We start from the raw sequence: 17,476 nt of genomic DNA, 5'->3' as shown, positions 1-17,476 counted from the left end.
GGATCGCGGTTCAAAGCCAGCCCGGGCAGGAAAGACCGTGAGACTCCTATCTCCAATAAACCACCAGAAAAACCGGAAGTGGCACTGCTCAAGTGGTAGAGCGCTCGCCTTGAGCTGAAGAGCTGAGGGACAGCGCCCAGGCCCAGAGTTCAAGCCCCACGACCGCCAAAAAAAAAAAAAAAATGTATGTGGAGGTACTCTGTTAGGTAGACCCAGCAGACATTAACACCTCTTTCCTGTAGTACATGCTAGCCTTCGATGTGGAAACCGCACTTCATGAAATTTGAAGGGTACATTTTATTTCGTCTTAAAACAGGTGATAGAAGGTCTCCTGTTACATGTAGTAATTAGGGAGCTTATTCGCATACTCACCCAGTGTGGTCAGACTTGTTAATGTGTTGGGCTCATATAACAACTTGGCAAAGCAATCAGCGTAAATGCATAAAATGCCACTTACTAACGGAGGGGCTGTTGCTGGTGGACTATAAAAGATTGCTAAAATTTCAGACTCAGTTCATTTTAAGAAACCTTTATATCTGTCAGCACTGAGATAAACAAAAATACAGTGACTTGAAAAGGAAGAGCCAAATATTTTATCCAGTTTGTTTGGAAAGAAAAACATACTAAAGAGCTCAACTACGCATACAATTATGATTTTATTTTTTAAATTACAATAGCCAGAGATAGCTTTCCAGAAGGCAAAAATAAACCACACAAACATTCTAGAAAAGTCCTTTCTGTTTCTTTAAATCTAAGGCCCCCTCTAGTGTTTGGAACATTATAGGCATCACACAGTCCAACAAAAAGAACACTTTTGTTTGATTCATGTAGCATAAAATCAACGAGAGAAAAATGTCAAACCATAATTCATATTTCAAATTCCTGCTATGATTAGCTGATTCATTATCCTCTCATTCAGTAACTTTATCTGTTATTGTCAGGTTTTTAGAAAATTAAACTTTGTTAATAAAGGAAAAATATATTTATATATATATAATAGGATAGGGCTTTAGTTTCCCAAATAAATATACTTTGTTGAAAGTAATAGAAAATTAATTTAGCATTACTAGATAATCTATTCTGCTTTTATTAAAGTTAATGGTAGATACTAATAATACTTCCTAAAGTACAGACTTAAATGTATAATTGGAAATCCGAATTTTTGAAGACCCAACCTAATCTGAGAATTCACCAATAAGCTTTTTCAATTCTGTGTAAAGTGTGCAATGTGGCGCTGAGAACTAACAGTGGCTCTGAAGAACATGAGGGGCTGGAGCCCTGCAGTTCCATGCAGACACGGCGCTGTGGGGCCCAGGGACATAGCTCATGTGCTTTTCAAAGACTGATTAATATTACAGGAAGAAAAACAAAAACAAAAACAAACAAGCACCAGTTCTGCTTCTCTTTGTTTTTTGCTAAAGCCTTTGTGTCTGTTTCCATATTCTATGACAGAAGGCTTAACAGCTAGGATCTTTCTATTACCGGAAAAGGGAAAAAAAATTCCAAAAGCAAATATTGCCGTCTTGAGCAGGAGACTGACAGGGCTTATTGAGTACACTGAAAATCTGACGACTCGAAAAGCTCTTGAGACAAGCCTAAACTATGTGACTGCATTAAACAAATGATGACTTTGCCCCAGTCTGTCACATGGCTTCCCTGCACTGACACTGCTGTTGTCAAGCTTGTCTTTTGCAAGTAATACACGTTCAAAGTAATACAAGGAAAAAGACAGGTTACATAAAATGGAGTTTTTAAAAAATAGCTACGTGACTAGCTGGCCTCAGTTTTTATGCTATCTACAATCAAATGGAACAAGACGCAGCATCTTTAAAGTGCAACATATTTTCTTTCGGCTCAACATAAAAAACTCTACAACTGGAAATGACTGAGGCCATTTCTCCTAGAACAAATTTAATGAAAAGCTGTTCTGAAAGCTAGCCATTTAAACTGAGAAACACTGTGAAGAGTCATTTTAAATGAGTATATAAAATGCGATTACAAATAAAACCGGCATGGGAGAGGTAGCATAAAGTAAATGAAATCAAATAAATACTGTACAGTAATATATAAAATCCAGCTTATAAAAACTGAATGGAGCATTTAAAAATATCTATTTTCTCTATTTTTGACGATATTAAAATGAAATGAAAATTTAGACCTGGAGTCTCTGAAGAGACTTTCCAATGTTGCTAATTACTGGCACTGGTTTTAGTCAGAACCTCTCTGATCTGTCGGTCGAGTTCACTTATGATCCGGTCCTCATGATTGTACACACCCGTCCTCATCAGAGTGTCCCTTTCTTCTATTAGGCGAGTCAGGTAATCATCCAAACCTTCCTCTTCAGTGGAGCCCTGTGGACCTCCCATTCTTCTACTTGCAGTCTCGCTGGAAGCCTGGTTCTGCTTTTGTTCTTGCTGCCTTAACCTGAAAAGTCAACAAGTACAGTGCTAGCAAGCAACCGATACTGTTACAGTCTGAACAGCACAATTAAAAAGACCCACTGGTAAAGTTTTAGTAGTATTTTCAGGAAAAAGCCAAAATCAATGTATCACGTGACTAGCCAGAGTCCAAATACTTATTAAAAACAGTTTAAAAAAACAGGCTTTCTGAGTTACAAAACACATGAAAAGAATTAGGTGTGGTGATGCATGTTTACAATCCCAGCACGTGGGAGGCTGAGGCAGGTGGACAGAGGCTAGTCTGAGCTATATAAAAAGACCCTAAACAAAAGTAGCATGAAAACTGTAGACATTTTAGAATTGATAAAGAAAATAAAATCCTTTCATTTTTTTCCAGAAAGCCAAAATGGGTAACATTTAACTTTTAATTTTTTAAATTAAAATGCATATATGTACATTTTTTAGAAAGTTAAGTGATACTTGTACACAATGCTGCACACGTCTACTTACACGTGTCTTGTAAGGAATGTTCTCCCACATCAAGTATCTTGTAAATAGTTTTATGGTTCCATCATTAGATGTACCAGCATTTCATTACCCTTTTACTTGTTAGGTTGTAATTAAATATTTCTTATTTGAATATAATTTTTTTCTTTAAATTCATTCAATAATTACTTATTCTCAAGAGTTTTGGGAGTAGTACAGCCAATCAAGAAAAGTCCACACAAGAAAAGGAGCTAGTATACAATTATTTACAGAAAGCAAAAATCTAAAAACAAATGCCTGCTTCAAGAGGCATGCACACAAAGCAGGTGCTGTTTGGGGAGTTGGGTATTTTTAACAGAATATGTTAATTATAGTGCCTTGAAAAGGGAAGGTAACAGTAATACTATACTAAGCAAGAGTAGCACTATTTTTGGATGTGGAATACATTCTAACAGTTATGAAGTAACTGGCTATAGAATGTATTAACTTGTGTCTTGGTAAGATGAAACAACTGGCCTAAGGCCCTGCTTTGAGATGGTCTTCAGAACAGCAAAGCAATGAGAAGCAAGTCCTTTGTGAATGTTCACAAAGCCTATGACAGAAGTAGGAAGACTTGGTTCACAGTGCATGGCAACTGCAGTTACTATGCAGGCACATATGCAGTTGCCACACAAACTGCACGTTTCCTTTGCTCAGCTGGCCTCTGAAACATGAAGCTCTCACCAAAGAGAAGAAAAGCGAAAGTCTGCAGTCTGCCGTCTGCAGATACCAGGCAGAGAACCCAATTGCTACGAAGCACTGCATGTTGAGACCCAATTGGCTAATAGTGCCAAAATCCCCGCTGAATTTCAGCAGTGCATGTGTACAGGTGGAGGTGTAGTGTATGGTTCTGAGGCGTTGTTTTTGCTACCTTATTATTCTTTTTCTTTTTGGTGCTAGTATGAGGGCTTGAACTCAGGACCTTGAACTCTCAAGTTCTTTTGCTCCTGGCTGGTACTATCTCTTGAGTCATACTTTCCGTGCAGCTTTTTTTTTTTTTGCCAGACTGAAGAAAAGAGTCTCCAGGACTTTTCTGCATTTGAATTGAGATCTTCAAATCTCAGTATCCAGAGTAGCTAGCTAGCATTAGACAGGCTTGAGTCACTAGCTCCTGGTTTTCTTGACCAGCATTGGGATTTGAACTCAAGGCCTCACACGGGTTTGGCTTGCTTAGTGGCACTCTTACTACGTGAGCCATTCCTCCAGCCTGGCTTTTTGGTTATTTTGGAGATGGAGTCTAGCACACTTTTCTGTCCAGACTGACTTCAAACTGTGATCTTCTGGATCTCAACCTTCTCAGTAGAATTACAAGCTACCAGTGCTAACTCTCTACCATCCTTCTTACCGTCATCATGGGGGAAGGTCTTACAGAAAAACTTAAGGACACACCCAGTGCCAAACCAGGAAGTCTAATCATTCCCTTTTTGTGTCATCTGTTTACATATGAACAGTTACTAAAGCAGTTACTAAAATGCATAGAAACTAGAGTCAGACACATGTCAGAAATGTATCTATTTCATAAGAGTGACTTGTGGTGGATATAGCCACAAAATGCCAACTGAATCATACGTAATCTAGAAATTCCAAGTTTTCTCTGAATATTATTTGATTTTCTTTTTGCTATTATAATCATTCACAACCTAATCGGTGACTGAGGTTAACTAAATGTCATGGATAACAAGATGATCATAATAAAAATCTGGAATCTGATAGCTTAAGATGCCCTTAAAATATGAGAGGAAACTTTGAAAACACTGTTGAAAAATTCTGGGTCTAGATAAACACTGTCTAGATTCCACTCACATACTTTCTGCCACTAGGAACCTGTAGCTTTGTATCATCTACCCTGTTAGACAGTTCCTTCTCCTCAGCTGCTTTGGTGGTACAAACTGGGAATCTCAGCAGATAGGAGTCTGAGGCAAAAGGACAGCTAAGTTTTCAGACCGGCGAGGGCGACATAATAAATACACAGCACTGAAACCAAAAAGACGACTTAAACAAAGATGGCATTTCTGCACATAAAATTTGCTGACCATATGAAAGTTAATTTTGTTAATGTCTTAGTATACTTTATGTACTTTATCCTTCAGATCTAAAGCTCTAGTTTTCCTGATCAGGAAAGACCTAATTAAAAGGTTACCCTGTTAGAATTTTTGTTTTGCTTAAAAAAACCTCTTTTAGAATTATACCTGTTCAACTCATTTCTTATATCCAACAATTCCTGTTGCTCAGTTTTCACTGTATCTTTTTCCTCTGCAGCGAGGTAACGCAGTCGCATCTGGTCCAATTCTTCTTGCTGCTTTTTAAGACGAGCCATTTGACTCTCTTGCTCCCTCTTGAAAGAAACAACAGTCAGACACATGTCAGAAATACATATCTATTTCATATGAGAGTGACTTGTGGTTGATATAGCCACAAAATGCCAACTGAGTCATATGGAATCTAGAAATTCCATGTTTTCTCTGAATATTATTTAAGTTTCTTTTTGCTATTATAATTATTCATAACCTAACTGGTGAGTGAGGTTAACTAAATGTCATGGATAACAAAATGAAAGCCAGAGCATTATCTATATACATGTTGAATTGAAACCCTTTGTATGACTACTTAAAAATAGTAAAAACAAAGAAGTAATCATTCTACTTTAAGGAAGAGCTTACAAGCAGTAGGAAAAAAAATGAAAGAAAATAGCATATAGAAAATAATTATGTTAAGATACAAAAAAATTTAGTAACTAGAAAAATTTTAATAGCATTTACATTTTAATAACAGTCCCTGATCCCTAATTCCTACTTTGTCTCAGGTTAACATGGTTTTCCACTTTTCCAGGCTCATTAAAAAAAAAAAGGAGAGTATGAAGGAATGATACTGCTCCAAAAGAAATATATTTACTACCTGACTTATGAAATGGTAACTCCTGTTATCACCTTAATAATAACAATAAAAATGTTTACAAAAATCTACGCATCCACTTTCCTTAAAAACAGAGTCAAATAATACACCTTAGCATATATTTAAAAGAAATGAACAATTCTTCCAGGAGAGCCGATAAATTTCTTAAAAATAAATATGCAAAGCTGGGTGCCAGTGGCTCACACCTAATCTTAGCTACTCAGGAAGCTGAGATCTGAGGATCATGGTTCAAAGCCAGGGCAGGAAACTCTGAGACTCTTATCTCCAATAAACCACAAGAAAACTGGAAGTGGCGCTGTGGCTCAAGTTGTAGAGTGCTTGCCTTGAGCTGAAGAGCACAGGGACAGCGCCCAAATCCAGAGTTCAAGACCCATGACCGGCCAAAATAATAAATAGTATTCCACAAAATGGATATTCCATAATTTCTTCAATTAGTCTCAACTGCTAAAATATCCTATCATCTAAACACACAGGTCATGAACTCTTTAAGTTTCTTTAGCAATAGTGTTTTTCTTTTTGGTCCAGTTGTGGGGCCTGAACTCTGGGCCTGGGAACTATCCCTCAGCTCTTCAGCTCAAGGCTAGCACTCTACCACTTGAGCCATAGCACCACTTCCGGCTTTTTTTCCCTCTGCTTATGTGGTGCTGGGGAATCGAACCCAGAGCCTCAAGCATTCAAGGCAAGTGCTCTACCACTGAGCCACCTTCCCATCCCTGGGATAGTGTTTTTCTTTCTTTAGAACAGAACCTCAAAGTGAGAGCTGAGTCAAAATATACAGATGTTATATAGTTTTAAAATGTAAATTTAATGAATTATAATAAAAATCGAGAGTACCAAATCCTAAATATACATTTTGCTAAACATTTACAAAGTGAACCGCCCACTGAAAAGACGATCGGAGTTGCAGAGTCCCTGTCTCTTTTCCTATCCACTTCACATTTCCCTGATAGTACTACCTGAATTCCAACATCACAGATGAGTTCTACATAGGATTGTGTGGCATTTACTAGTTAGTATTGGACTTCTTTTACCTAACACTGACTTCAAGATTCTGTGTAGTTGATTACTCACAGCATTAGATGGTGTTCCATTATATGCATATATACAATCTAGCTCTTTCTGAGTAGCTCATTGGAGGTGAGAGTCTCATGGACTTTCCTGCCTGGGCTGGCTTTGAACTGCAATCCTCAGATAAGCTGCCTGAGTAGCTAGGATTACAGGCATAAGCCACTAGCACCCAGCTAACACTAGGTTTTTGAAGAAGATATTTAAAGGATTTAAATATTTTGCTTATATAGGTCATTGCAATTTCCCTCTAGCATAATTGATAAGTTGTACTTTCATTATTTCTCAATTAAAAACATTTTCTAATTTCACTGTGGTGTTAACTTTCCCATTATTGGTAGCAGGCTAAGTAATATCCAATCCTTGGGGACAATGATTAATTTCATTATGATCAGAAAACATTTTGGAATATATTATGAAATGTATTAAGAATTACTATGTTAGAGCTGGGAAGGTGGCTCAGTGGTAGAGCACTTGCCTTACATGCCTGAGGCCCTGGGTTCGATTCCTCAGCACCACATAAGCAAAAAGAAAAAAGCCGGAAGTGGCGCTGTGGCTCAAGTGGTAGAGCACTAGCCTTGAGCTAAAGAGCTGAGGGACAGCGCCCAGGCCCAGAGTTCAGGCCCCACAACCGGACCCCCCCCAAAAAAGAATTAATATGTTAATACATAATATGAGCAATTGGCTAAATGTTCCTTATATACTAGAAAATAATCTCTATTCTGGACTTTTTCAATGAAGTTTTCTAGATACACCAATAGTGACTTGTATTGTTTAAATATTGTATCTTTACCAGTTTTCTGGTGATAAGAGTTTTCAGGAGGAAGCTATGATGAAGCTTCTTATCATTCTTAAATCTGTTAAGTTTTACTGATTCTTACTTTATGTAGTTTGTGGCTATGCCATCAGGTAAATACAAATGTGCAATTGTTACTCTACCCATCTGCCACTGTGAATGTTGTTTTTTTCTCTCTCTTCCAAGTCTCTCTCTCTTCTCTATTTAGCAGTACTAAGGATTGAATTCAGGGCCTCAAGCCATAATTCCTTTTGCTTTAAATTTGGTTTTCACACAGCGCTTTGAGAATTTCCTCAACTGGCCTCAAAGCACAATTCTAACTCAGCCTCCCATGTAGATGGGATTATAGGCATTTGCTGCTACTACTCCCTGGCCAGAACAGCTCTTGTTACTGTTAATAGAATATACATATATCCCTATTTCAAAATTGAACTATTATGCATCCTTCTATTTAAAATATGTCACATAAGTAGCATATTATCGGGCTTTCAGTTTCGAATTTAGTTTTTTACTTAATATTTGCCTTTAATGGGACATTCAATCCATTCATATTTAAAGCAATTGGTAATATAAAGGAGTTTAAATCTTTCCATTACTTTTTTCTACCCAATCATCTACTTCTATATTTCTTATCTTACATTGACAATTTTATGTCAATTTTCTCATGGTATTCTTTGATCCTTTCTTTAAATATGTATTTCTCATTTAATAGATACTGAGAACCTTTATCATACTACAGAACATAAAGCATATCTTACACATTTTAACTCCCTTCCTTCATATTTTTGTACTATTTTTCATGAATTTTAATTTTACATGTATTTCTCACTCAAGAAATACTTTAATTACTGTTTTTCCACAAGCATTATTTCCCTCTAGCTTGGCATTTAGTTTTCATTACTCTCTATTTTCTTATGCTTCAGTGCTTTCATCTATTAAAAAAGACCCATTTCATTTATCTCAGCTTTGCTGTGACAAATTCTTTCAACTTCTGTTAGAATATTTTCAGAGAACTTTAAGTTTCAGGGTTGTTGTTTTTTTCAGTACCTTAAGGATGTTATTCTATCTTATGAGCTTCTTTACTTTCATGAAATCATCTGTCAGTCTTACTTATCTTTGTTCCTTTAAAAGGCTGTATGTGCCAATAAACATGGGAAAAAAAAGCTCAACTCCTTAGTAACAAGTTAAATGAAAGCTTAACTCATGAGGTGATCAAAATGAAAATTATAAGACATCTAGAAACAGACAAATGTTGGCAATGATGTGAAAGACAGGAACAATTAAGTAATACCACTGAAACTCATACAGCCATGTTAGGAAAGCATTAGGCAATATTTAATGAAGCAAAAAACCCCAAACAAACGGGTATTTACTAGTAGCAAAAACTCTACATCTGAACACATCTAAAAATGTTATATGTACAAGAAATATTCAGTGTTGTTTTATGATAAGAAAACCTAGGGGAAAAAATATCCACTATTAAAAAAACTACATATAGGGCTGGTAGAGTGGCTAAAATGGTATCAAACCTCAGTACCACAAACAAACAACAAAACTATGTAACTGGTATATTCATTGGGAATGGACAGAAAGATTAAAACTATAAAAACCAAGCAGTGCTGCTAATAGATACATTTTTAAGACAGTGGTTCACCACTGGAAACAAGGGAGAAGATGCAGCTGAGAAAGCCGCACAGGTCCAAAGCATTGTATTTCTTTCTTTCTTTAAAGACGTAAGATTCATTTCTGGAACGTGCATTTAAGTGACAAAGTAATTATTTTAAAGGAAGAAAAAATATTCAGACAAAAATATATCGGATTATTGTCTCTGGCTGAGAAGGGCATAAAATATTGACTTTTATTTTCAATGTTGCATAGAACAACACAATTTGCATTTTGTAATAAACTAAAGAATGACTTTATGTCAATTGCTTATTTAGCCTTAGGCTACTTTATAAAACTTGAAATATTTATATTCTAAAACATGTAAGAAAATTCTTTAAATGCCTTGATCAAGCATGTAATATTAACAATAATCACACATATATGAAAAAATTAGAGGTTAGTGAAAGAAATTCTCTCTACTGCCAGGTGCTCTGGGTTAAAGTCTCCTCAATCAATTGAGTATAATCTTTATTTTGCCTTGACATCCTATAAATCCAGAGAAAAGATGTAAACATACATACACTAGACTAAACAGCGGCTAAAAAGTGGCCACTACTTGCTCTCCCACTCACACATACCATGGAAGTCTGTGGGAAAACTTAGAACTAAACTAAGGAACTCAAGTCAAGTTTTCTGAAAATAACCCAGAGCTGACAAGTCAGTAGGAGGGCCTGGATGGTTTCAAGACACAGTTTTTAACCAAGACTTGGACCTCCAACTGTTTTCTTAAACAAAGATTTACATCCCATCCTTGGCTAAATTACTTATAAATTAATCAAATTAATTACCCTGAGTGGATAAGCAGGAGGGCTGGACAAGACAGCGCTGATGTCAGCCGATGAAGTCTGTGTTGTTTTAACTAACTATAACAGCTTAGTTTTAAACAGATCTACTGTGCACAAATATGGTAAGGGACCTACATCCTACCTAGAATCTTAGTTCTGTTTCCTGTCCTGGGAACAAACATATCTAGCTTTTATATATTTGACATAGTAAAAATGTTTTCTACAACAAACTTATATTTTATAACAATGATTCATTTATTTTTTAAATAGTAGCTTTTATTCTGGTTATCTGAAACTACACTCTAAATTGTTAAATGTTTTTAGATATATATGTGTATATGAATATATTATCAACTACAAATTAAGGATTAACAGATAGTCAAGTATTTGTGGATCAATTTCATTTTAAGTATTTGTGTTTTAAAATATTTGTACAGTGTATTTTCAAATTAAGGATAAGAAGAAACTAAGTCGTTCACAAGATATCTAACAAGTAGAACTTTTAGTGTTGTCTCAAGAATATGAGGTTATCATTTCCTTGTTTCCTAATTTAGGACTCATTTTATGTTATACTTATATATTACAACTATTCCTGTCTTGATTATGAAAGAAAACCTTTACAAAGCTTACAACTTGGAAACAAGCTTTTATGGTTGTGAATCAGAAGTTAAATTTTCTTCTAAGTAATTAGAAGGTTATGATTTTTTAATTCACAAATTGACTTACTAGGTTACCTTTGAGTAATGGAAATCTTTGTTTAGACATTCTTTTGGCAATGGCTACCAAGCATTAGATCTTATTTCCAAGCTTTACCAGCTGTGTTTTGTCATTAACGTTTATTAACAATCTCAGATATGGCTTTCTCTGTCTAATCCGAACCACACAAATGTTTTGTATGGCCCTCCGGAGGGTTTTGATGTGACAAATTACTGGCAGAGATTATAGCCCCGTGGCTATTCACCAGAGGCAATGTAAAATTAACATGGTACTAATCCAATTTAAACAAGAAGTTGCACAAACAATTCTCTGAACAAAAGCAGAGAGACAATTCCAGTTTTACATCCAAACACAATAAATGTGCTTTTAATAAAAAGAATTTTAAGGAAAAATTTGAAGCAATTTTCACACAGATGAAATGTAGTGATTTGGTGGTTATTAATTTTAATCTTCCAAAAACAGCTAGTGGCGGAGCAAAATTCATTGTGGCGATCCCAAGGTTTATTACTTTTCTTCTGAAATTATTGCATCCCAGTGTGGTCTGCAAAACATCAATGATTCCTAGTGACCTTAAAATTTGTTTATGGTATTGCTTCTAAAGCATAACGTTTGTGGGATGAGGAATAAAAATGGTCCTCAATCAGAGAACAACAAACAACCCTGCACCAAGACTGAATGGTTACTTTCATTTCCTTTAATAGAGTCAAAGTTTAACAGTTTTCTATCCTAAACCAAGAGAAAGAAGGCATATGAAAACTACCTTGTCAAAGCTTTATTGGGCTAGATAGTAGAAAGAATAAAGTGAAAGTAGATGAATAAAATAGACAGCAAACAAGAGGGTGACTATGTTAAGGAGGAGGATGACACTATTTTACGTTCAATATCCTTTTAAAAGAGATGACCTCAACATTCCAGTTAAGCAAGAACACGAATTATGAGCTCAGGCAATACCGTTTAGAACATTTTGACTCATATTTTAAAACCATCTCTGCTGGGTACAGTGGCTCATGCCTAAAATCCAGCTACTCAATCAAGAGGCTAAGATCTGAGGATAGTGGTTCAAAGGCAGCCTGTGTAGAAATGTTTGCAAGACTCATCTCCAATTAACCACCAGATGTCACACATGGAACTGTGGCTCAAGTGGTAAGAGCGCTACCATTGAGGAATGAACTCAGGGATAGCACTGAGGACCTGAATTCCAGCTCCAGGACCAGAACCATCGCCCCCGCCCCCCCCTCCCCCATACACACAACAGAACGCTACTACTGAGGAAATGAGCTAAGGAACAGCGCCAAGGCCCTGAATTCAAGACCCAGGACCAGCACCACACACAGACACAGACACAGACACACACACACACACATACTCTCTTTCTCTCTCTCTCGCCTACAACCAACTTTAGAAAGGGCATAATATATAATATATACATACGAACAAGATTGTAACCTAGATATCTTGGCATCATGACTTTGAATTAATTTCTTCTACCTTAGTCACTTTGGTTTTCATGTTCACTGATTTGATAACATCAACATCAATGATGGCATTTACCTCACTAACTCATAACTACACTTCTCATTCAGTAAACTTGTCTTTCTTATTTTCTTCTCCTTGATTATTTCATCCCATGGTTTCTTTGGACTAAAATAATAAAATCATGAAAGGGATGCAGCCTGAATTCTGTTTAAAGGCTTGAATTCATGTCTCTATCACTTAACACCTGTGTGATCACACACAACTTACCTTTAAGTCTCACATTCTTTCTTTATGAAATGAGAATACTACCAGCTTCATAAAGACGTTTATTGGGATTAAATGAAAAAAAAAAACTCTGAAGGGCTTATCTATCCCTGGGCAAACATAGCAAACATTAATAATATTTCACATCATAATTCTTTTTATCCTTTCTCTCTAGTTGGTATTTTTCTTCCTTAGTTTTTCCTCATCTTTAACATTAAGAATTCCAGGTTCTACCTCTGGTAGGCTCCTCAATCTCTCTTTTAGCCCATTCACACTCTCAAAAGATGCATATACCTTACTGCCTGCAGAATTTCGGTAAAACCTAAAATGTTCACATTTTTAATCTTATCTCTTTCCCATTTCAACTGGCTTCTTAACAACTATATTTCCATAAGCTAACACTCTTTCCAGATACTACAGCTTGAGCTCTTTGCATTATCTTCGGCAAGAATGTTCTTGGTGTATACCCATGGCTGCCACCTCGTTCCTGAAGTGACCTCTAAAATGGATCTTCTGCATTTTACAAGAACAGACTATGCTTCTTTGTGATGAGCATGTTATTCACTATGTTTGTATTACTCCCTCTACTTCCCTAAATACAACTAATTCCACCACTAAAATCCTGACTAATCATCTCTAGAGGGCTATCTCAAATACCTCTTCATTTATGACACCTTTTCAAAGTTCTATGTACTTTCCTTTCCTGAGTAATTTGTTTTCTTTTTTTTTTTCAGAGCAGTAAGTATTACTATCGTGTATTCCTTATTACTATATTCCAAACTACTCCCTGAGGGCAAGGCTTATGTCTTCCTTATATCTGTACCCTTAGTGCAGTGTCTTTAATTTAATATAGGATGCCCCAGTAATATAATAATGCCCATTCTCAGTCTTGCCAGAATTAAAAAAAATACACATTTAACACCAGATTTTGAAAATCCAAGCCCCAAACCTTATGAGTGCCAATACAAAATCAAAAGTAGTATAATTCACCTTCCTTTATTGTCTGGGTAGGAACACACAGACATGTAAAAAGCCAAAACGAAAACAACAACAAAAAACGCCTATCTTCTGCTATATCCTTAAAAAAATGTATATGAAACAAATAGCCTTTTGTTTATACCTAGGTGCCATTCCCAAAATACTTCATTATATACATCTAAGCATCCCAAAATCTAAAAAATATGAAATTCAAAATACTTCTGGGCCCAAGCATTTTGAATAAGAGATATACAACCTGTATTTTCACTGTGTGGATATCTACGTGTCTTCATTTGTAATGTTTAAATCTCTACTTGTCTACAAGCCACATTAGCATATACTTTCTAAATTCACACAGTCTAGCAGTCCTCTACAAAGGTGAGAAGCATCACCTTAGTCATCACCCAAAGACAATCAATAGTATTTGATAATAATGGAGACAAATTAAGAAAAATACAAATCTAAAACTCACTATGCAACGAATATTCTAAATAAAATTCACATAATAAGAAAAAGCAAATTAAAAAAAAGCAAACCATTACTAGTTCTTAAAAAGTTTTAGGTCAACAAAGTAACTTGTTCATGTTTTCTTCAACTTAATTATTTGAAGAAATTACACTTAAAGTTAAAATTAACTCCTTGAAACTAACAGTAGTTATCTACTAGCAGGAAGAATAAAAAAAAAAAAAAAAGCAAGAATTCTCAGTGAACTCACACCATGGTATAAATTGTTACAATCATGCAATGATTGCTTAATTTCTTACCAGGGAATAATATTTTAAAACGTTTAAAATGTTTAAATGTTAACTTAGAGCTGCTTCCCTCCTTCCCTAGCACTGTGAATAGAAAGATTAATACCAAGAAGGAAAGCAGTACTTGTTTGTAAGTAGAAGTAAATTACTTCCAAAAGATAACTGGTAATTGATTGAAAATAAAAAGATCTAAAGGTCTTAGTTTTTAATTATAAAAAAGGAGGATCTTGTGTATAGCACATTTAAAAAAGTCCTTACCTTCAAAAAACAGCATTGGAAATTGAAAAGAAAACATCTGAACATAAAAGATGTTGCCAGATAGAAAAACTTGTAAAGAAATAGGGAAAAAGACAGAGAAAAAAAATAGGCCATAAACAACATACCTGTTTAAGTCTGGCAAGTTCTTTCAAAGCTCGTCCCCACTGCTGCTTATAATGGAGTTTAGACTTAGTTGCAGATTCCAACTTTCTTTCAAGTTCAACCTAACAGTGATTAAAATTGTATCAAGTGAAACACTACACCACTGTGTACAATCACTGAAAGATAATATATACAAAGAGTCTGGCTTAAGAAAAGAGTTTATATAGTGAAACATACGACATCATCTAAAACTGTTATATAATTTACTATAAATATTATGGCACATGAACATTTTCTTGTTTAAAATATAGTCTTATTTTTATTGCCTAGCAGTCTACACTAAAAAGGACTGAATTAGTCTTAACCTCCAGACAGTTAACTATAAATGTACTCACATATGTATATTACATGGAATGAAAAATACATTTATGTTTTACAAAAAGCAGCTCTAACTGTTAACATTCCAATTTAGCTAGCACACTTAGAAACCCAATTTTCCTTTTAAAGTCCTCTCATTATGTGAAAATTTGTTTTATAATAAAGATAATCGAGATACTTTTAATAACTATATTTTGGCAAAACTATTGAACATTAGAAATAGTACAATGTTTTTATCAAGAAGCCACTAAGAAAGAATGCAAAGTCAAAACTATTTCAAGAATTTAAACCCAAGAGTAAGAAAAACAATGTTCTTTAATAACACACATTTACTTTTTACTTTTTATTTTTCCTCAAATCTATAAAGGAAAACAAAGTGATTCAATTAAAAACACGGTTATTTATACTTGCAGCAGGCATTCTGTTGTACATGAACTGAAGCCAACTTGGCTCTGCTTTGGAATGTACTCAGTGTTTCGAACCAAGTACCAAACAAATTCACGGAGCCAACAGACAGTTTTACTATTAAGTGATAATGTAACAAATCTGCTTGAATTACAGTAAAACACTGTTGCTCTGAACTGGTCATTTTTTTTTATATCAAGTGTAGTTTTTCCCATACATACAACTCCCAGTGTTGGATAGGAAAACAAAAATGAAGACACTATAAAAATTCCAACTTCAGAAAACTCATATGAAAATAAAAGAGAAACCAGAGTGCCAAACTTCCTTCACAGAAAACCAGAACACACTCTGTAGTAAAATATGTCTAAATAGAGTCAAGCTCTTTTCTGCTTTATAAATCCCTAGTGCTTGGATTTAGGTGTGTTGACATTTTACAACCTGACTCAAGCATTTTAAGTAGAATAATATTGCTGGGATTATTGGAGATAATCTCCTCCACTTATCTCTAAAGACTTACATACATTTCAAGATAATTTAACAACAGGCCATACCTCACAAGAATAGAAAATATTTTCTATAGCTGTGAGATAGAAGAATAGTATTCAATTACAGAACAGATTTTGTCCATGACCTTGTCCTTGACTACGTCTAAATATCCTGCATGGGCCTAAGAGAGGTCTGATGGATCAGCTTTACTGAAAAATAGCTGCCACATATATTAAAAGAATTCACATTTGCATAGTTGTTCTCAATAAAATACAAAGAGTTCTACATACAACTGTTTTATCTAACAAATAAAAATCTATCTAGCAAATCTAATATCCAAACATTATTCACCTAACTCATTTGATCATTTTTTCTTTTTTTGGGGGGGTAGGAGGGGAGTGGTCTCGGACCTTGAACTCTGGGCCTAGGCACTGTCCCTAAGCTCCTTTTGCTCAAAGCTAGGTACTCAACCACTTGAGACACAGCATCACTTTTGGCTTTTTCTGTTATTAACTGGAGATAAGAGTCTCATGGACTTTCCTGCTTGGGCTGGCTTTGATCCACAATCATCAGATCTCAGCATCCTAAGTAGTTAGGATTATAGGCATGAGCCACCAACTGGCGCCCAGCCATTTTACCACTTTTTAAGGATATACATTTTATGATGTGAAAGAAGTATGAGCCCAATTCCCAGAAAAATACACATAACCAATGCTATAATTTCAAGGTATTCAAAACCTTGAGTTAAGAGTTCTTATTATCAACTAGATTTGAGACACTTGCAAGCTTTTGCACTTGATTTTTTTCTTTTTGGCTTCTTGAGACGGATTCTGGCTATGTCACCCAGTCTTGCCTCAAACATGTGATCCTCTGGATCCTAAGGGCAAAGATTACATGCATGAAACACCACACTCTGCTTGTACATTTTTTTTTTTGCCAGTCCTGGGGCTTGAACTCAGGGCCTGGCCACTGTCCCTGAGCTTCTTTTGCTCAAGGCTAGCACTCTACCACTTGAGCCATAGCACAATTTCTAGCCTTTTCTGTGTACGTGGTGCTGAGGAAAATGGCTTCCTACATGCTAGACAAGCACTCTACCACTAAGCCATATTTCCAGCTCCTTCCTTTTATTTAAGGGTTCATTGGTTCATGATTGAAAATTTACTTTGAGGCAAGTTATACACTTCTGCAAGGATAACAGCTAAAGACCTAGAGTCATTCAGAGACTACTGAATACTAAAAACACAGGTTAGCACTTAGTGGTTCCCAATTTCCCTATTTCTACCCTTGACAGCCATAATTTAAGTTTTCTACTATTGCTTTGACATTGTTTTTGTTTCTAATCTATTTCAGTCTGTCACAAGGAAAGACATATCTCTTGCTTTAAGTATTTTTTTTGAGGGGGGGAGGTCCGGTCTTGGGGCCTGAACTCTGGGCCTGGGCTCTGTCCCTCAGCTCTTCAGCTCAAGGCTAGCGCTCTACCACTTGAACCACAGTGCCACTTCCGGATTTTTT

At 35.7% G+C, this 17,476-nt stretch overlaps 1 protein-coding gene across 1 annotated transcript in view; it reads right to left on the bottom strand.

The window, feature by feature from the left end:
* Positions 1 to 632: 632 nt before the first annotated feature.
* The window catches only part of Cep120 (centrosomal protein 120kDa), a 58,465-nt gene continuing 41,621 nt past the window's right edge, over positions 633 to 17,476 (bottom strand). Inside the window, exons 17-19 of the mRNA XM_013015543.1 lie at positions 14,719 to 14,817; positions 5,114 to 5,259; positions 633 to 2,424 (exon numbers count right to left, since the gene is read on the bottom strand). Coding sequence (XP_012870997.1) covers positions 2,190 to 2,424; positions 5,114 to 5,259; positions 14,719 to 14,817 — 480 coding nt within the window. The 3' untranslated portion in view covers positions 633 to 2,189. The remainder of the gene's footprint in view (positions 2,425 to 5,113; positions 5,260 to 14,718; positions 14,818 to 17,476) is intronic.

This window comes from Dipodomys ordii, unplaced genomic scaffold, assembly GCF_000151885.1.
Source record: "Dipodomys ordii isolate 6190 unplaced genomic scaffold, Dord_2.0 Scaffold27, whole genome shotgun sequence".
NCBI lineage: Eukaryota > Metazoa > Chordata > Mammalia > Rodentia > Heteromyidae > Dipodomys > Dipodomys ordii.
Note: the sequence above shows the minus strand (reverse complement) of the source record. Positions and strands in the feature narration are given on the sequence as shown.